Below are 22,397 nucleotides of genomic sequence, written 5' to 3'. Positions count from 1 at the left end.
CTTTTTTTTTTTTATTTCATGATGTTGTAAAACACTGTACACTTCCACAATCATTTACATTTACACAGTTTTGGTTGGCTGCTGACTCAGGGTTTAGAGCTCCAGCCAACGAGGGCCTTTTGTTACCTCACATAAAAGTACTCCTAAAAGTACTTCCTAACGAAGGATCTGAATTGAATCAGAATAACGTCTCTATGTTTCCGATTCTGACTGATTCTTAAAAAAGTCGGAGTGAAACGAGGGTCAGCGGATGTAGGAACTGTGTGTTTGAGCTTCACGAGACCATGTGATGAATCACACGCAGCAGGCTGGGTGGGAGGGAACGGTTTCTATTTCTATTGTAATCTATTTACTTGACATAGCTTAATGCACTGATTTTTATACACTTTTCCCATGAGCTGTTGAAGAAGAAAATATGTTTCGGTTTCACTGCTACTGAACCAGGACCAGCAGCCGCAGCAGCAGCCGCGTCTGGATGAGGCCGTACACCTACACTCTGCTGGCAGAGATAAATATGTTTCAGCCGCACCTCGGCCCCCTGGAGTATTTAGGGCCCACCCTGGTGGGTCTGAAGGGAACGGCGGGGCCAGAGGCCTGTTACAGATCCCGGTGATTATTTACTGGGCCTGAGCCTCGGTGGGGAGCGGGCAGTGATAGATACTGACGGTGCTGATGATCACTCTTCCAATGAGAGTAATTAATATAATAAGGAGCTACTGAGCATGTGCAGCAGCACGTGATGAATACAGTACGGCTGTTGTTGTTCGTCACGGCTGACACTGGGCGTGTGGGGGGCACAAACATCACAACAGAAGGAGAGGAGTTTCGAGAAGAAGAACCAGAGCAGGAACAAAAACCAGGAAATACGGAGGGAATGTACACAATGTTGGCACTGTTAGAAATCAGGGTCAAAAGTGATTAAAACACTGATGTCAAAGGTAAGGCCTGGGGGCTGGATTTGGTCCAATAAAGGATTCATGTGACCCACAACCTGAAAAAACAATGAATCTTTTAAAGCAGGCGTCAAGGATTTTCAACCCCCAACTACAGTATATACACTATATTGTATCCATATTGTGTTTTACATTTCACAATTAATACTAAGATTTTCAAATATTTCACCAATTGTGGAGTTTTTTTTAATTTATTAAATGTGCAAAATTAAATTGAAATTTTTGAAACAACCAAAAGTTTCAAAATTCTAAAAATATACTTGCAGCCTCTAAGAGCTTTTACCACTGCAGTAACGTGAGCCTAGACACAACTGGACTAAATGGACGATCACCTTGGTCTCACTGTACGTGGACAGAAGAAACCAAACAGAATGTAAGATTTATCGAGTCCCTTTAAAAAAATGCAACCTCTCAACCCAATATGGAGTCCATGTTTGACAACAACTCATTACACCGCGGCAGATATTCTAATGAGGACTCCACTGTGATAATTAGCTGCTCCTCTGTGGCTCCCTGTCAGTGTGACATGGACTGAGCTGACCCGCTGTCTGCAGTGAAATTATTATCACTAATGAACCTAAGCGGAGTCAATGACTCAGGATGGGAGAATGCAGTCTAAAAAACAGGAAGAGGCCTTGTGTGGGCGGTGGTGCAGACACAGTGGGTGTGGATGCCGGCCTAAACAGCCCGACTGTTATTGGTGGGTTCCTGTAAAAGAAATCAAGGCTACATTAGTGCGCCGTTAAGACAGGGGTTCGTTACGCACCGCAGAGCCAGCTATTATACCTGCTGTTCCAGCCGCTAATTTAGCCACATGCCACTTAACATGTGTTTGATATGAATCACGGGGCAGTGTGGAGGACCCTCTGCCCCCCCCCCCAGCCCTCCTGCAGTATGACCCCACTGCTCTCACTTCCTTAAAGAGCGCGTCGTTAAAGAGGCGAGAGGATCCACCAGCAGTTATAATGGAGAAATAATGAACGCTGTTGCCTCAGGTATTTATCACAGCACAAGTGGCAGAGCCGAGGCCGTTTTACTCTCTAAATGGCAGAGAGAGGGGGATTTAACCAGGTGGGCAATTAACTTCAAAGACAAAGAACGCAGCAGCTGGAAGAAGACTGATACCAACGTGTGTGTACACCAGGCTGAGAGAATTCACTGTTCCACAGGGGCAGTTTGTTCCTTAATGACACAGGCTTCAACAAGATGCTGGCTCACATGTAGGGGAAACTATCAATTGGCTAACTTCAGAATATTTAAAGGCATTCCTAGGCTCTCTTTTAGCTATTCTGGCTAACTTTTAGCTACATTTAGCAAGATATCTGATAGAAATGTTAGATATTCTGACTTACATTAGCGATATATATGAGTGTAGTTGTAGCTATTGTTGATAACTGAGAGCTTTCTCTGAGTATAGTTGGTTTATAGGTGGGCTAACCTTTAGAAATTTTTGCTAACTTTAAGCTAACTGGCTCAAACATTGAATTTATCTTTGTACTGTAATAATCTAAAAGGGGAATAATCTGTAAATATTCACAGATGACCAATATTTCTGCCAATTCTTAACTCGTGCTGAATTCAGATTAGCTTTTGACACATTCTTTGCTATCACTGGCTAATTTCTTTCTTTGTGTTTGATACTTGACAAACAGTCTTCCAGCACCAGACAGTGAACTTCTGCTGACACATCAGAATGCCGTGCTGGTATGCTGGTATGGACATGGTCACTGTGGTGCGTCTGTTGTCCCACCACTGGCTGCCTGATTGAGAGGGTGAGGCCCTCCGGTTCAGACCGGCTGGCATTGGACTCAGTCGCTTCCTCGGTCGCTCGCGTCCCCCTCAGACGTCAGCGCAGGCCGGTCTCACCACGGCTCCTTTACAGGCTGCTTTCATGTGTCCTTTAATGAGGAAACCGCCGGCTCAACAGCCTGCAATAAAACACAGGCAAATTAAAACACTCAAATATGAATCTGCTACGTAGCCTAATTCAGCTGGCTGGGGCCGAGGCGTCAGTCAAGGAGAGGATCCACAGTGTATTGTCAGATTAAAAGATGCTGAGCCTAAAGCTTCTTACAGCACATACCGACAGGGTCATGCTAACGAGATCATTGACGAGACGTGGAGCGCCCCCTTCCTCTCTTCTTCCATGTACAGATACCTTCAAACGAGGCAAGTGCACCATAACCTCGTCGACAACAACGGCAGAGTGAATCACAAACCCGCGACACAATTGCTGCCACCGGTGGTTCGCCACAGTCTGCTACGGCTGCGGCTGCCACTTAGACGACAGCAGCTCCATAAAACGTCACAAAGAAACGGCAGCCCTCGGGAAAGAAAACGAGTAAAATAAAACATAACCACATTTGTTTCCCGCCCCCCCGTCATTTCACTGTAATGATGGAAATAAGGGCATCATTTTCAGATTAGTGCTGCTATTTCTCCCCCCGCTGACGCTCAACGTTACGAGTGCCTGCTGAGGAGGGTGTTTTTTTTAGAAACAATGGAACAACAACAGAAGGAAAGGGTTGATCATGGACTAGCCCTGACGGCCCTGTACTTTTTAGGTTTCATGTACCAGATAAAAAATGCAATATGGAATATACCTGTATATGTGTGTTCTGCTCACACTGACTAGATCTCCTAGATATCTGACCTCCGTACCAGAGGTGAAAAACCAGGTTCCATCATCTTTCTCGTTACATAACCAGACATTGATTTACTCACTGCTCAGCATCACTTTGTTCTTTCTCGTCGGCTCATCACGTTCACCTGAAAGACAAAGAATTACAGGTGAGAACCAAGAAGATTCTTCAACAACATATAACCATAAAGAACACTTACCCAGAGTAGGAGGAGGTTTCATTTAGCCTCTTTGCTGATTAGAGATTTGAAATCACACCCAGACGGGGGTCTACACAGAACATCTTTTATTTTGAACTGTATGTCACTGAGGGTCTGCATCACAGAACTATCGTCGCAGAACGTAGAAACAATAAATGACTTTTCTCTAAAAAAAAGTTGGCTTTCATTTTCAAAAATACACATTAAATATACAATATGTACACTGGCTCACGGCGGGAGGGAGCCGTCCCTCACTCACCCTAACTCGTCGAAATAAGAAATGAAACGAGCGTTGGAACGTGCAGTCGACGGTGTAACACGAGCCACAGTGCTGGTCACGCAGTAATACTGTACTCCAGTGGCTTTATAAGCAGAGGCAGAACACAGCGTAGAGAGGTAAGTTTTAAGAAGTCCTGTCACCGTATCAGAACAGCCCAGCATCCCATCACCCTGGGATCAACGCAGTACAAAAATAACCTGATATTTATTATCTCCTGGTGCAGCTACACACAGTGAGAACTTGTAACAAAGAACATACTGGGAAAAGAACACTGTAACTGTGTAAAACAAAGACCTTCCTGGAAAAGACAGGAGGATTACGAAGAAGTAAACTTGAGTTTTTATGTCATTAAGACGTGCGTTTCAGATGTAGTCACGTGAATGTGGGATTTTGGTGGGTCAACACTACAGGGCCAAAAACCACAAACCTCCCAGCATCAGACTCGTGTTGTTAATATTTATCAATCATCCTGGAATCTAACGCACATCTGCGTTGTTCTTTCCGTACCTTTCCATTTCCCTCATGGTCTCAGTCAGTCCTGCTGCTGCCGTCTCCAGACACTTATATAAGGTCAGTTTTAGCATTTCCTCAGTCTGAGGGTGTGCTATGAATTCTGGGTATGATTCAGCTAATGCAACGAGGAGACGCATGTCAACATACAGTGTGTTAATTGGACTACAAATCAGTGCCTGAGGGTGAGGCCTGAGTCTCTCCTGAGCATAGTGGGATAAGGGGCACTGGGGTGTGTGATTGTGGTCTGTGTGTGTGTGTATGCAAAAAAAAAAAAAAAAAATCACAGTCAGCTCTCCCACTCCGATCACTGTCCTTCCTCCTCGCGCAGGAATTGGAAGACGGATGAGAAATCCTTGTTAGCATAACCACGCGAGCACATGACTCGGTAGATCTGGTGGGCGAGGGAACCCAGAGGGACTGCAGTCTTGGTGTCGCTGGCCGTGTTTTGAGCCAAACCGAGATCCTATTAACACAGAGGCAGAGGGGTAGAGTGTCAGTTAGATGGTAGATGGTAGTAATGATGCAACTGCCCCCTCTCTCCTACACCATGTATGACAGGGGGTCTACTGTGACGGAGCTGGTTTGTTTTAAATCTTTAGCAAACCTCGGTCAGTGACATCACAAACACAGGAAGAAATGTTTTATCCATGGCCACGATCAAGGGGTTGAATCGTTTCTTTTTTAGTTCTGTTGTTCATCTTGTTGAGTTTCAATTCATTTAATGATGTAAATTTTACTGTAAAATTCCTAAGCTTTAAAGCCAGCCACTGACATTTGTCTGTTTCTCCCAGGCATATGCAAAAACCAGAAATGATTATGGTGAATGACAAACAGAAACCAGCTGTCAACAACAGTGTACTTCGAATGACAGGTTGCAAATTTCAGACGACACGTCACATGTCAGGACAGTAGCCATGTTTATAACATGAAGTCTGAAGTGTGAAGAGCCTCTGCTGGGACAGTGAGGTCGAGCAGCAGCCGATGAGTCAGACAGATGGACAAATAAAGAACCACGGTGTGACAAAGGAACAGTGAGGATGAGGTGAAACAAAGAAAATGACACAGTTAAAAGAACAGGACAGGAAAGAATCATGGCTGAAATTCCTGCTCATCTGTTTTTACCAAGTTGTAATACTACATCTATTGTCAAAACATACGCAGACAACCCTGTATTTTCTCATACCTTTGCCATCAGTGTTGTTCCAAACCCTCCCTGGTAGTTGTTGGCGGACGGGACTCCGTCCATGACTCCAGGGACTGGGTTGTATGTATCACTGGACCAGCAGCGACCTGACGACATGTTGAGGACCTTTGACAGCAGCTTGGGGTCCAGACCCAGTCTGAGACAGGGAAGAGATGCAAACAGGAGTCAAATGGCTCTAATGAGATGGTAAATCTTCTCTCTCAGGTTTTTTTTTAAATACAGGTTGTCAGGACTTGTGTAATGCATAAAAACTGAACTTTCCCCTCAGTGGATTAACTTTAGATATGCAGTCTCATAGCTGACCAGCAGGGGCTGGCGCTAAAACACTCCAAATGCTCACAGACATCTATTCAAAACAAATGACCAATTTCATGAAAGGGTCACACTTGGGTGACCACAGCAAAGAAACCTTGTATAATATTAGTCAGTGTGAATGTATTTTGGACATAATCAGATAATAACCAGGAATGGCCGACTTTGGCTGCACAAGAAGCTAGAAAAGAGAAAAAGAAAACTAATATGAAATTGATGAACAGATCACTATATTTCCATGTTACATCTCCAGATAAGTGATGGAATAAGAGAAGAGAAAGGTGGATCATATGAGAAGCGAAGGAGGAGCAGGAACGCAAATTATGAAATCCATTTTCACAACAGAGTGAAGGAACAACATAAGAGAATGATGGGTGAGGGGACGCAGGACGATTGCAGTGACCCCCATTGAACCTTATTCCTAGCTGCGGCCATTCCTCAGTGTTAATGGCTGAAGGCTTTGTAATGTCGGCTAATGCAGTATTGATGTTTACCAGCACGTCTATCCTTCATCATCCCTCCTTCATGAGAAAAAAAGTGGAGGAGGAGAAGTGGTTAAGCAGCACAGGGGAGCCATAAACCTCGCTGTCACACACCAGGAGCAGGCTGTTACTTCTGCTGCCCCATTTTGCGGCAACCTACTTTCATATGCAAGACAACAAATCTCCAGACTATGATGAAAAAAAAAAAAAAAAAAACGAGGCAAAGAGGCCACAGACAGAAGGAAGCAGGGAGAGAAACAAAGTGCTAAACATTAAAGTAGAGTGGGTGCAGCCCAAGCGTCTGTGTCAGTAGTTCAATTTGCCTGTGTGCACTGCGGCTTTTGTATATTAATGTTTTAAAGGCCAGTGAAAAGCGGACCACATCAAGCCCTGGCTGCCTCTCTTCGATGTTTCTTACAGGCCTGTGAGTCTATTCTGCTCTCAATATGACTATCCACTCTCCACCCACCCCATCATTCTGCAATTGCTACCACAGCTTTCATTAGATTGTTTTTATTTGAACCCTAACCCAACTATCCTCATCCCGAACTCTAACTCTAACCCTAATCCCAACTACTTTGATCGAAGCCCCTCCCAGTGTTCTGGGTCAGCAGCTGAAAAGGTTACCGTGCGTCAGAGTGCTCAGATCGTTGGTTGTAGCGATCAGAGACGCTGACGTGGGGCTGTTGTCCTCTGTTAACAATAAATCAATGGAGTTCTCCTTCTGCCGCCCTCACATACACACACCCACATAATCGCAAGCACAGTCATGGTTATTAGCTAACACCGCAGCGGTGTTCCTCGCCTGTGGTAATTTGCGCGACGGAGAGGACATGTCACGCTTTAACAGGATTGACAGAGACAAACACAGAGGGACACCAGCGGTGGAGCAAACGTGTTGCTGCCTGATGCCTCCGTGGATCAGACTCCAGATAAAAGGGCAGGGTGTTCAGCACTGACATTAACTGACCTCACTGCAATAAGCTCCTCATCCTGGTCTGATGCCATGTGTGAAGAGGAAGCCCAGGCCGATCTACATTTATGAATACATTAGGGAGCTAACAGGCATATATTCACAGGCTATCTGCTTTGATTCAAACACTGGCACACATTAGTTACAGATTCCTTATTCCTGGTGTAAAGGTAAAACTGGGAGTCAGTGATAACCTCATATCCCCTGCCACTCAGTCCTTCTCTCGCCTCTCTTTTATTTTCAAGTGTATCGTTAAAATCCTGTCCTTCTATGCATCAGCTTCTCGCCCATGTTTTTGATGCATGAAGATATTCTGAGAGGCAAAGAAGATCAGAAGTAAAAAAAAAAAAAAAAAAACAAAAAAAAAAAAAAAAAAAAAACAAAAAAAAAAAAAAAAAAAACAAAAAAAAAAAAAAAAAAACAAAAAAAAAAAAAAAAAAAACAAAAAAAAAAAAAAAAAAACAAAAAAAAAAAAAAAAAAACAAAAAAAAAAAAAAAAAAACAAAAAAAAAAAAAAAAAAACAAAAAAAAAAAAAAAAAAAACAAAAAAAAAAAAAAAAAAACAAAAAAAAAAAAAAAAAAACAAAAAAAAAAAAAAAAAAACAAAAAAAAAAAAAAAAAAACAAAAAAAAAAAAAAAAAAACAAAAAAAAAAAAAAAAAAAGGAATAAAAAAGGCAGACATCGCATTGTCTGCATGTGTGCACACGTGCACTCATAATTGTCATGCATCGCCATTCCCCGCGCAGACACAACGCCGCGCTCGGTTGGCGACGGCTTAAGTGTCCATCTGAGATCAGCAAATTAGCTTCACGAACAGAACGGAGAGTGTGTGTTTCTGAGACTGCCTGCATAATAAGGTAAACACACACACACACACACACACACACGGAAAAGAGCAGCTTTATGAGGTCAAGATGTCTACTTTGTCATAAATTGACTGTGAACGTTTTTTTTTGTTACACTAGTGCATCTGTACGTGTGTGTGTGTGTGATAGATAAGAGGCCCACACATGACACAGAAGAGTGTTCTCTCTGCACAGGAGATTTAAGACATCATATGTTGGGGTACTGATTAAATACATCTAGCTGTAAGGTACAATATGATTTAATTCTTCCAGTATTAGTATAAGGTCACTACTACACAATACAGAATTATATTTATATTTTATTTGATTTGATCGTGACCTACCAGTACTTCGGTTGCGATCTATTGATAGATTGCGATCGACTTATTGGGCCACCCTGAATTAGCATGTTAGCAGAACTCATTCTTTATTTTCCACATTAGAGAAGTGTACAGAGTTGAGTGGAGGTGGTGGCACTGAGGTGTAATGTGTGTGTGCGTGTGGGTCACGTGACAGTGTTCAGAAGTATAAATCTGTGTTGCTCCCCTAATGCCACCATATTTCTGAGGCCTGGTGCTGGGATTTATGTGCGACTGCTCATGCCAATTTTCCTCCTCTGCCTCAGCACAGATAAATCAGCTGCACTAACACAGCTGCACTGTGCACTGAGAGGTAATTCACACACGTACGAGTGCACATGCCTGTATGCAAGCGCGCGCACACACACACACAAAATGAATGCACACGCCACTTAAGCTGCAGAGCCCATAAAACACATAGAGTAACACGGTAAACAGAGGAAACAGTCTATTATTGACAAGGGATTTGTACAAAGTAGGAAATAAATTCTGGCTTACAAATGTGCAACACTAATCTGATAATTCTGGGTAACTACATTCAAGAGAGAGATGAATGATGGGAAGACTTTAATGCAGTAAAGCCCATTTCCTTTTCAAAGTGTGATATTCAGGAGTGAAACCTGTAACTTTATCCCCCGCTGAAACATTTTTTATTGCTGCCATTTTAATTTGACACCAAAACTGTTTTCAATGCGTATTATTACAAAAGCTAATCACTAACACTGAAGCCATCAGTCATTTCACGTCAGCGTCATCTGGTAATTGTTCCTAAAACAGATATAAATCTTGGTGAGCAGGCACTGGAGGAAGTAACGGTAATTTTCATGGAATGTGCAATTTGGCCAATATGATACAAAACATTAAATGTTGCATGTTGATAATTGTGTTTTAACTCGAGTATTTTGTGCTTCTTTTTTACATAAAAATAACTTCAAACAATAACAAGGAGAAATAAAATAAATTTCAGATTTAAGCTATAAATTGGAAACCTGGAAACGGGGCCACGACGTAAGTCAAAAATCACAGTTTACTCACAAGTGACAGGTGAAAAACAAATCAGTTTTTTTGAATTTTTGAACCAGAAACACAGATTACTTTTAAACTTAATATGTGTGGAAATAAGAAGGTAATGCAGCTGTAGCTGTAGGAATCAATTTCTCATATTTTGAGGGTAGAAAACTTTTTGATTTTTGATTGGAAGTTACTGCTGATTACTGCTGACATTATGACCATAAACTAAGTGAATGGTGCACCACATCTAGAGAAAACAAAAAGCAGAGACCTTGTTCGAGTGTGGTGTAGAAATGGGTGACGTTTGGGTGAAATTCTGAGCCATATTTATTTGCACTGGTGTGAGACTGTGTAGCACATCTTCCTCAGCCTTCTGGCCAACTGGTTAGGGACCAAATGTGATGAATGATGGGATTTCTAGGTGGTGTTTGGTGACAGCTCCGTGACAGGATACGACTGAGAGCTCTATCAGCAGATGTAAATCAGAGTCTGTGGCTCTGCCCACTCATCCATCTCTATCCACACAGGTGAGTGAGGATGGGCTGGACCGACCCCTGAGCACTTATAGAAAATACACACACGTGACCATAGGGGAGGATTTGGGGTTTAAAGGATAAAAATGATTTTTTATCATCGTTGTGACAAAAACAATGCAAACTATATTATATTAAGTATTACAATCAGTCCATATAATGAATCAAAACTTAGCAAATTGGTGTGGCATTGAGAAAATGTACCTGATGCCAAGGTTCATGGTCTCTGCAGTACCAATCATCCCTATGGCCAGTAGCATGTTATTGCAGATCTTTGCAGCCTAGTGGGAATCAAACATAAGAAAGAAACTGTCAGTTTTTGTCCACAAGTAAAGTAAACAACGTCATAATCAGATCAGTGTGCACGTCGTTTACTTCACACTCACTCACCTGCCCAGTGCCGACTTGTCCGCAGTAAACAGCGTTGGCTCCCATGCACGTTAGCAGCTCCTGTGCAGCATGATACTCCTGCTCCACTCCTCCCACCATAAAGGTCAGTTTGGCCAAACTGGCAGCACCAACACCTGAACACACACAAACAAACGAGCAGATGATGTCAAGACATATCTGATAGTATGTACATACTGCTAAACTGATGTGAGGTCAGCTCTTCCCAAACCTGTGGAACCGGCATCACCTTCTGGACGATAGGGTAAAACATTACAGAATATTTAAAAGAAAAAAACAAAACTGTGTGACTAGTTGTGGTTATTTAGTATGGTTGGTTATATGGATTTTCTGCACCAAGAACATTTATCAACAACTGGGTTATTCCAACACCACCGACTGTGTCTGAAAGGTCAGCTGTGTTTTTTTTTTCTCAGTGTGAAAGACTCATAGAGGAACAGACGTGTTAAGTAGCGGCGCACCAGAGGGACAGAGGTATCTTTAAAAGCCGATTGTTGCCATCATCCTCGGCACAACTCTCGCGGGAGCCCTTGCCTTTGTCCTGTCACCCCTCTTTTTGCTTTCTCTCCCTCTCTTACACACACACACGCGCGCGTAAACACATACACACTCACACAGACACACACAAACAGCTGTGCCTGAGGCAAGACACCCGCCCTCCCTTTTCTCAGAGGGGTATCAGTGACAGGCGTGAGGGGTAATTAACTTTACACTTTATCATGTTCAATTAGCTATCCCACCCCGTGCCTGATGGGTTAAGAGGCATGCCGTGTTGTAGGAGGCAACCTGCCCCCGCTCCCTCCACAAACACCCCCCTTTCAAAGAGTATTAATGCAGAAAGAATGCCCTTTTAGAGTGTCCAGTGATGATGTCCCACCATAACTGACCCTTTACCTTAAATGCTTCTAAGACTAATTGGATACTCCAATTGATAATTGTGTAATTAACACATTGTGTGTAGACCTTAACTGGAAAGGCAATATGGATACAAAGGTTTAAAACAAAGTAGTTGTTTTTTTTTCTCAAGAGAATGTGGGTTTCTTTAAAGACAAAAGGGGAGGAGGGAAAAGAGAGTGAGAACAAATCTGTCTTCAGGGTGTTGTCTGGCTCTAATGAAAGGCCTCTTAATAGTAAAAGCCTAATAATGTCCGTGTTAATAATTAAAAGGGAATTACTGGAGACGAAACAGCTGACATCACATTATCAGATTTCACTGCAGGAGGACGGAGCAGTTACTGTGTATTTCCACAGCACATCAACCAAACATGTTTACCTCTGCTACGACTATTTAACCGACCGGACGATATATATTCAAGTGTATACGCGGCGCCGCCGACAGTGCTGCGTGTCAGGGCTGCTGTGTGTCAGCCCTGGGCTGTCAGCAGGTCATTAGGGCCACATAATTAAGACCGAGGCTCACGCTGCGGCAGCTGCCTATGGACCACAGCGAGCACACGCCGAACATACGGCTGCCACACACACCAATCATACACACATATGCTGCACGGACTGCAGACATGATCGATTCATCTTTCTTGTTACTTACTGCTGTCTTTTTTGCCTTTTCTTTTATGGGGCCCTGCATTACCTGTGATTACTAACAGACTTCAGGAGGATCGTCGCAACTACAGCTAACAGAACTTAACTGTTAATGTAAGGGCCTGTCATTTTGCACTCTACCGCATTTCACAGAAATAATAATTATTGGATTTAATTCACATAAAAAAACACAATATAAGCCACACATAAAACCACATCTGCATAAAAAATAAGAAGGAAATTCTGCAATGATTTTAGGGAAAACTATTTCACACAAATGGCCAAATAATGATGGTAAACTATGGTAAACTTTGACCCTTTTCTTAGACCCAGTTACGAGGTTCATTTCTGTGAAAATCTGAAGTCACTGTGAATCTTTGTTGTTAAGTTAAACACAAATCGACTGCAGGAAAAGCTGCACAGTTTTACAGGACCAGTATCATAATAATAAATAATGCTCAGAGGTGTATTAGTCGTAGTGACTGTAGGATGTCAACTGAAAATTCTAGCTAATTTAAACTATTTAATTTGGTTTTGTTCATTTTGGAGGACTTCGGTTGCTGTGATTCATTTCAAGTGTATGTAAATATAGAAGCTCCAGTTATTTAATATATCTAACTGAAAGTCACTAAAAGTAAAAACAAAACGACATCACAATTATGGGCAGGAAAGAGAGAAAGAAAAAAGAAAGTTGGAGAGAGAGAACGAGAGGGGGAGAGAAAGAGAGGGGGAGAGAGAGAGAGGGGAAGAGAGAGAGCAATGACAACTGTGCTGGCTCATTAGTGAAGATCACTGTTTGTGGATGACTAAAGAGGGGATTATTGATAACAGAGTTGCTGGTGATCAATATATTTCACAAAACAGAGAAGGATGAACTGATAGAAGGAAAGAGAGAAAGAGAGAGAGAGAGAGAGAGAATGAGCAGAGGAAAAGAAAGAGAGCAGCAGATAGAGATGTAGACATGACGGAGAAAAGAGAGAAAACAATCTTTCCCTCTCTGCCTCCCAGCATCCCTCCCAACTCTCTAACCTTCGAATTAACTAATCACCCATAATAAGCTCTTATGATCTGTAGTGGATTTCTATAAGCCGTGACACCAGGATGATGGAAGAGCCCGAGGGCTGGAGAAGGAACACAACATTTGCATTACAATGAATGGGTGTCTGTGTGTAGGACGATGTGTGTTGGCGATATCTGTTTATTGTGCGTGGAGTGCAGTTGTCTTTGCATGCATGATGTAAGTCAATGATACTAGATACACCTCTGTGTGTGTGTGTGTGTGTGTACATCCTGTTCTCGGGCCGGTCCTGTCAGAGACGGATTAAAGAGGAATCCTAATGAGGTTTCCTGAGCGCTGGGTCTGCTGGCTCATCCATCCCAGCGGGAGTGACAGTCTTGGATCGTTAGCACTGCACAACTACACGACACCCTCCGGGGGGTGGGGGGGACAGAGTGTGTATGTGTGTGAGTGTGTTTATGCTGAGGGAGGAGGAGACTATGATGTGGAATACGTTGCACAAAGAGAGTGATTAATAAAATGAAAATGGATAAATAAATGAAGAAAACATACACTACCACATTCCACGGTGTAATCTATCCGGTGTATCTGAATTAGTTTCTACGGCTCGAGTGAAAGCATCAATGCGTACGAATAAAGAAAACACCCAAAGTGCTTCTTTTATGTCTCAGTTATACCTTCGTCTCCTTGGCCACTTTTTCCTCCCTGACTCATTGAGACAAGTTTCACTGACTTCTCAAAAAGCTCACTCAGATATCATTATTCCTTGGAACAGTAAGATAATATATTAATGTATGTACCTAGAGTGTATATGCATTTGCCATGGCATGAAGGGCACACTTCTTAAGCATCCTCGAGGTTGGATGGTGTTCTGGCGTGGACCCGGCCTTTAGTTTACTCTACAGAGAATTTATTTTAAAAAACATTCCTTGGGGAACTAATAAATTTGTGCCAATCTCCATGGAGGTTACAGCCCTGATTCAATGAGACTAAAGTTCTGGCAGGAGAAGCCACTTGGGGTAAGAAGTTTACAGTCCAACATTGCAGCCTCCCGTGGCCCAACATTATAATTACACCCAAGGGCAGAGTTCCTTTTCTCAAACAAATTAAAACCCTAAACAGGGCCTGTAAAAGGCATAACAGATATCAAGCGCAAAGACCAAAATCACTCACTGGCATATAAAAAAAAAAAATGCTGGAAAACAGCACTTTCAACAGTTTATCTGCCAACTTTGCTAATGCCCCTCTGTTGTGTTAAAAACAGACTCTTTATCAGCTTCAGTTTACGAGTACACAGCCATAGAATTGACTCCAACTCACAAACGTGCCATGAGAACCTGGCGAAAAAGGCAAGGGACTGGGAAAAGACTGGGCTTTAGGGGGAAAAAAAGGAAATGGTTTTCGTACTAAAGTGCTACTCCCAGAGTGGAACGGGTTTAGAACATCTGTTCACTGACCACGAGACCAGCCATCATCATCATCATTATCTTCATTATCATCATCATCTTCTATAGCAGAACCTTTCCACAGGGGAGAGGTTGGTCAATGATAGGTGACAGAGGACGGAGCCCACAGCAGCAATCCATGATCAATCCCTTTCTCGGCCCGAGGAGACTCATCTCGAATTGAGCAAGTTAATAATGAGGACCAATTAGACCGTAAGCAAGCAGAAACACACAGAGCCAGCACAGCGATGAAGTGGAGAAACTGTCCTTTATAAAGACAGAATGCTAATTCCTTTTTAGATAAGTGACCTGAGATGTGACATTTGGACTACGTTTGACGGACAGGAGACATTTTGAACGACTCGCATACCAGCTGGCTATTTGTCTTCAAATAGACACATATTTAAACACAAATACATGAAACACACACACACACACAGCAGATGACACAGAAGCAGGGAAGTAAGAGCCAGTCCCCAGCTGCTGTGGGTCCACCTCCATCTGGAGCACGGGCAAGAATTCCCCTTTCACCACCCCTCCTGCTGCCGGTCACTTCCACCCTCCCACTGCAGCCCCACTTTCTCCCTCAGTGTCACCACAACCCGTCAGGGAAAGGCTTATTATGCTAATCAAGTCTTTGGGCCACTGACACTCTCCAGTACTGGTTAGCAATCAACGTGACAGACGCTACCCCCTGCAAAATCATTGGGATTCCTTCCCTCAGTGAATCACCACTCACCTTCACTAAACTAACGTCAGCCTTACAGACTCTTCTACTCAATTAATCCCATTCTCAGCCTGGATTAGTTTAACCTGAGCGCTCTCGTACTACTTTTGCTGACAAGACACACTGTACACACACGAGTTCAGTTTAGAAAAAGTGAGTGAGTGATCTGTCCTTCACTGCATATGAACTGTATATTTATACCTAAACTGCTTCTAGCCATTCATGGACTTCAAGAAATCCATAAATTCATTCAAGGTAAAGGTCAGCTTCACTCAAGTGCTTGTCAATGGCCATTGAGAAGCTTGCATGGCTTTATTCCAAATTTTGACTGGATGTGTTTGTCTGTATGGGAAGCACAGCTCTGAAGTGAATTCTGGTTTGTCTTAAAACCACAATATCCAGAAGAAAAAAAAGAAAGTGGTAAGGGAAACAACCCAAGGTAATGTTAGTAGTATGTTAGCACCATTAGGGCAACAGGATTGTGATTTTAGTATATAACATTATGAGTTATTTGCTGTAAATAAAATAAAAACATAACTGATAGTCTAAAAATATGACAATTGTTATTATAAAAATGTATCATAAAGGCTCACTGGTATATTGAAATGAACATTCTTCTTCAAATATATTCAAATGAAAATAATTAATTAAGTATCAGTTTTGTTGCACTGAATTGTGTGAAAAAATGATTAGGTGAGAGTTTTTAGCTAGGCTCCTAGGCTAGCTGGTCTCGTCAGCAGTGTGGTTAGGCTCAGGGTTTGTGGACGATGACTTCATAATGTTATTTGTCAATCTGTGGTCAGAATTCCGGGTTATCACTTAAGTCGAAATGTACACACACACACACCTGTGAAAGCAGCTAATGGGCTTAACCAAATACAGTCACAGGGGTGATTGTCAGAAGTACAGACACACGTTATGTTTAATTAAATCGCAATTTGTGGGTTTTTTATGGATATACAACTTTTCCTGCTTGCATCAGAATTTAATCACGATGGGTGGAAATAAAAGTTTGGCCTTACTGTAGGAGGTAAAGAGCAGGGCAGCAGCAGTGGTGGTGAAGACTATGAAAACGATATCGATATTCTACAGCACCGTACCGATTTTTTAAATTTACAATTAACTTGCAAATATTCATGGAGAAATTCCATCCTGGCCTAATAAGAGATCATCATCAAGATAAAAGATTTGTATAGGCCAGTTAAAACACACACATATCGAATTAGTTTTAGTTGCAACAGTACAATCTTAAACTTTGTTCAGTGGAAAGAGAACCCAAGGCTGGAGTGTGTTGGCAGTGCCGATCAACAAACGGAGCGGTGCCAGCTTTGGCTTGAACCAGCTCCCGAGGCTGAAAGATGACGTTCAAACTGTCAGCAAATGACACGCTGCCATTTTCAGGCTTCAGTGATGTGGTATGGATGTGATTAGGGTGGTGTTGAGACTGGGAATAAATAGGTAGTTAGCTAAGGATCATGAGGCCCCACAAACAAGCTGCATTACCCCTAGAGCCCATGGCTCCATAACAGCGAGGTTTCTACTTTCATTTTCTCCAACGGCCGACTTTCGCAATGCTGGGAAAAACACAATGAAAGGCTTTTAGGGCCTTTTTAAAGCCGTCGACCGTGAGCAAAGTGGCAGCCCACCATGGGCACGCAGACACAGACACTCTGGATAATTACTGCTAACGACCCGTCACTTGTTAGCCAGACCTCCTATTTTTGCCATGGCTGTGCCAACACCCACGGCATGTGACATCAGAGCTTGTTTTGTTGTGGGTGGATTTTACATGTGGACACTTTTAATTACACCAGACAGTGGCGGAGGTTTGTGTTCAAGAATACATTAGTATGCCTGAAAAGCCAACGTCTACGTTAATACAGTAGAAGTGCGTCCGTGTTCACATCTATGAAGCAGCGGTCAATCTGCCGAGGAAAGCCCACAGGACGCCAGAGAGAGGAAAGTGAAAGGTTGTTTTTGATTGTTTTTAAAAAGGGTTGACTCTGCGATTCAGATTGCCTGCCAAACCTCCAGTGACGCACACAACATGCAAATGCACATTTCTGTTTTAAACCTACCAAGTGATTTTAGATTAAAAGATTTAAATTTAAACAAAAGAACCCACACTAAGAAGACGCCAAATGTGCCAATATAAATGTGAAAAACATTTAGCAAAAAGCTGTATATTTAATGCACATACTGTATATATTTTCAATGGTGATTTTTACAGAAATTGCATTATTTAAATTTAATGTGCTTTAAAAACCAATACTTAATAACTATAATTCTCCAAGTTTCTCTTCACATTTGTCCAAATGACCACAGACCACTCTGAGGATATGAAGATGTGAAGATCAGAATGTCATTTGAACCAGGGTAGTGTTTGCTAAACTGTTTTGGTACACAATATTTGTTTAAATATGTCTTAATTAATTTGAATAAAGTAATAAGAGTGGTAATTATACAATTGGTCTTGGAACTGAAAGAACACACACCTTCACACACACACAAACATATGCATAACAGTGCCCTGTTTGGGGTAGGCTGCCATCTCCTGGTTACAGCACAGCATGTTAACCTCACATCACCCAGGGACGTAGGAACAGCAGTGGGGAAACTGTGTCAGGGGCTGAGGGTGTGAAGAACTGGGCCACATCCGGTTTACTTACCACACATTGGAGCATTTTTTCATGACCTGTCTCCACAGGTTTAACCCCAGATTAAAGGGTCACACCATCGCTGCAAACTTTCATTCCCTGGCTCAGCCTGAGGCAGAACATTTGTCTGAGTGCCGTAACCGCCACAACTAACCCCATCAATCATCCTACTCAGATTCAATCATCATTGAATATGAATGTTCCCACTTCTTTTCCCCTTAACATACTTCCCCCCTTTTACTTTGCTCAGAACAACCTACATGCAGTTGCATGCATGTGTAAGACAACCAAACGTTTTCAGATGACACATGTGTGCTAGACCAGAGTGTCTGCAGAGGATACTGCAGAGGCCAGAGAACGCAGGTAAATCATTGGTCATTTCAGGCTTGTAAAAAGGCTGAGTTTAAAAGACAGGAGAGGAAGAACCTTCACAGGGACCGCACGCATGAACTGTGCACTGTCTATACTATGTAAACAGTCAGTGTGTGTTAAGGGAGAGTAGCAGGCTTAAGGCTCTGATCTTGCTGACTGCAGTCGGTCTGCTCTTTTGATGCTGGCTGGTAAACATGTATGTGTGGGCCAAGTCTGTGTTTGTACCGGAGAGGGAGGGAGGGAGACACACACACCGTGTTCTGAACATGGACAAAGATTGCTGTAAAAAGTAAATAGGCTATGATCAGACTTAGCAGGCTAATACCCAGGAGTAAGTGCATACTTGAATCGGAAGATGTGTGCGTGTGTGTGTGCAGAGACAGAGAGATGGACAGTTTTACAGCGATGTGTCTTTTTCATGTCTTATCTCCCTCCTCTCCTCTCGTGCACTCACTGAGAGAGAACAGTTTCTCTCCTCTTTATGACTCTTTATCTAACATGAAAGGAACTTACATGGGATACCCGCCATTACGGCTCCATCAACATGAAAAGCCCTGACATGGGATTCTCCAGTGTGGCTCAGCCCATTAAAGTTGACTGGTGATCCTGTGCTCTGTCAAAGAGCTGTCACAGGGAGATAGCACCGACATAATGAGGACTTAAAACCTTAACCTTGCCTTTAAGCTCTCGGTCAAAAGGAGCAACAAAAGTCTGTGGAGGGCACCTACCGGATGGTGCCCTCAGTAATTACAACACACCTCCTGGCACTTATCAAAAAGGTCCCAGAGTTTAGATAAATACATATGAGTGTCAGACAGCAGAGAAGCAAAGCTGTGGGGTCATAGGTCATACTGCATGAACCAAAAAGCACTCTGATTCTGATTTTTTTTTACGATATCAGTGTTGTTTGAACATTAAGATCAAGTGCAATTCAATAATTGTAATAATCCATTTTGAAATCAATAGCTTAATAGAAATAAAAGTGTTTGTTCACAGCAGGTGAGACTATACCTCCTGATACTGGAGCATCCATATACACGGCACCCATCTTCTCAGCAGCAACTGCCATCTCTTTAGCTACGGCAGGGTCAATGGTGGATGAGTCAACTAAGAGCGTCCCCTTTTTCACCTTTCTGGAAAAGTCAAATTGAAACAACTTCATTTTTCGTGCACATCATAAAAACAGATGAGGTAGTTCACATTTTAAAATATGATGTGCTTACTTCAGGATTCCATTTGGCCCAGTGTATACCTCTATCACATTGGGACTTGATGGCAGCATTGTAATGATGCGGTCGGCTCTCTCTGCTACTTGTGCAGGCGAGTCCACCACCTGAACATTGGAAAAAGTAACACCCTGGTAAACAAACGTCAGATTTTACCTCACATTACAAAACCTCAAAATTTGCTGACAAGACAAACATTAACTACATTTGCTCTCAAATGTTTATTTAAGCTATGGAGAATATTTATATATTTAAACTGAGCCTTAATTTCCCAAAGGGAACTCCTGAGGGATTAATAAACTATCCAACATGCAACTGTGTGTGTTGTTTTTTTTTTTTTACCTGGGCACCCAGGTCAAGCAGCTCTTTGCAAGACTCAGGGAAGGCATCAGTGGCTATAACTGGATAACCATTCTTTATTAGGTTTTTGGCCATGGGACTGCCCATGTTTCCCAGACCAATAAATCCCACTGGGGTTTTTGAAGCCAATGATCGCACTGACACTGGAAGAAGAAAACAAAGAGAAGTGTGGGAAACAGTGAGACCCCTTTTTGGCTCGAGACCAACATATTTAATTTCTGAAAAGCTGTAAAGAAAGCCTTTTATGTGTTTTCTATCATTGTAAGCTGTAATTAATCAATGTTGGGAACAGGTTTGGTATGATATCTGTAGGTAGACACAGATGTTTTGGTACAGATACAGTATGTTTTAGGGGAGTTGGGAACAGAACAGTCGATGACCTGAAACCCATAGGAGACGGACCACATGTTGAACTGAGAGGGGGAAGACTAAGAAGGACTCGTCACTGCAAACTAATGATGAAGAGGCTGAAGAATGGGGCAAAGGGGAACAAAAGTGATGTAAATGGATCGAGGGTTAAATGTATGAACTGATCTTCATGATATTTCTGCTTGTTTATTAAAAAACCCTGAGCTGACGGTTATGCTGACAGTCTTCTGATTTGAATCAATAACAACAGGGAAAATGTTTCTGCTGTTAAATATCACCAGCTTTGCAAAGTCTGGCCAAGCTATTAAACACTGCTGGCTCAGCCGAGGTCTAGTCAGGCAAACAGATACTAAACCTAGTGGAAACATTGGCAACGGGCCAACGAGTCTACAACCACAAAAGCAACACTGAAGAGTGAAGGCAAAGACAGAGGCTTGCTTCACAGAAGACTGTTCGACATGTACCGTAGCAACTACTGTTTTAATATTTTACAGAAAAAAAAAACATCAAGCAACATCTTTAATGTCTTTACTTATTACTATCAAGCAAATCAAAGGGACAACCTAATAATAATGAATAACTAATAAAAAATCCAATAACTGTCAATATGATAACTTTGGTTATGTTATAATTCTTGGCTGGATGTAGGTTACTATCATGGTTTTCAATGTCCTAATTTTTGTTTTGAAGTTGGAGGGTATTTGCAGCACTTTGCACATTGCAATGTTTACTGAAAACACAGTAGTAAACACGGAGCAAAGGCCAGGTTTGCCTTCTGTTCTCCACTCCTTACATGTACAGTATTACACGTTCTAAGCACTTGAAAGCGCCACTAAAATTGTCAGAAACTCGACATTTAAAAATATTACTTAAACAAAAATAAGCAAACAGTTTGTTAAAGATGCTTCTGTGTTTACACATTTCCTTATTCTTTTTTACGTTCCACCCACCATCACAAGATTTCTTATTCTGGATGCAGTCAAGCTACTCCACAGCACCATCATTCTGTGGTAAGGATTGTGTTCTTTGTACCACACAAATCCACTTTATAACGTCTCCAGTTAACATTTACATAGCCACTACAGTATATTTCTGGCCCAACCGACCAACTGATAGATTTAATTCGTAACCACATTGGAATAAATCCTTGTCATCATTCACAGGCAGTGATTTTAATGGCGTGTTGATAAAACTCATTCACAATCAATCACATTTATTTTTGGAATAAGTCTCTAAAGTTTTTTTAAATGTTCTATTCTACACCGTTGTCGTAATCTGGACTTGGAATTGATATAATTACATTATTCTACTTTTACCATCATATTCAAGTCACAGCTAAACCCAACAGCTGCTCTCCTCTACTTACAGGCGATCTATCTAAAAGATTAACGAGTATTGCTATTTTGTGATATATTTATCATATTTTATTTAAACTTGAATAATGAGTACATTTTGAACACATTGTCTTTTTTAGAGACAGTTAGGAAAGAAAAGTAAATAGTGTGGGGTCCAAAGATAAGCCCACATGCAGGTACACCTCACCAGGAATAAAAAAGGAGAGAAAAAAGTTGCCGATCCTTTACAATAAGTATTTTTCATGAATGTTACGTTCGAAAACAAAGCACGACTGATGCAAATACGAGCTTTTTAACAAGGGGAACATTGTGTACACATGTGGTCCAGACTGTTCGGACAGTTCATTCATACTGTACTATCTACAGGGGGCTAACAACCGAGCTAACAAGCTAGGGAGAAATCGGTTATCAGGCAGAGATCGGGCCAGCGTGTGCTCATACGTTACCGTGTGAAAAGTCGACATGTTTATTCCACCTCAGTATTAAAATTCGTGACCCTCTGAACAACGCAGCCATGCTTCTTTTTTGTTTTGACCTCAACAACAGACGATGACAGCTGTCAAGCAATGGAAGCTGGTGTAATTTTAGCCAATCAGCGTGCTAGGTCAGGGCCA

General features: G+C 42.0%; 1 protein-coding gene across 1 annotated transcript; it reads right to left on the bottom strand.

Annotated features, from left to right (window-relative positions):
• Positions 1-3,863: 3,863 nt before the first annotated feature.
• Positions 3,864-22,385, bottom strand: hibadha (3-hydroxyisobutyrate dehydrogenase a). The gene is made up of 8 exons (XM_008331447.3): positions 22,230-22,385; positions 20,042-20,202; positions 19,697-19,806; positions 19,485-19,606; positions 10,698-10,831; positions 10,512-10,588; positions 5,771-5,927; positions 3,864-5,050 (listed from the first exon to the last, which is right to left on the bottom strand). Exons 1-8 carry the CDS (start codon positions 22,297-22,299, stop codon positions 4,892-4,894), a joined length of 990 nt encoding a protein of 329 aa, XP_008329669.1. The 5' UTR covers positions 22,300-22,385; the 3' UTR covers positions 3,864-4,891.
• Between the last annotated feature and the right edge of the window lie 12 nt (positions 22,386-22,397).

The sequence above is a fragment of the Cynoglossus semilaevis genome, chromosome 18, assembly GCF_000523025.1.
Source record: "Cynoglossus semilaevis isolate Cse_v1.0 chromosome 18, Cse_v1.0, whole genome shotgun sequence".
NCBI lineage: Eukaryota > Metazoa > Chordata > Actinopteri > Pleuronectiformes > Cynoglossidae > Cynoglossus > Cynoglossus semilaevis.
Note: the sequence above shows the minus strand (reverse complement) of the source record. Positions and strands in the feature narration are given on the sequence as shown.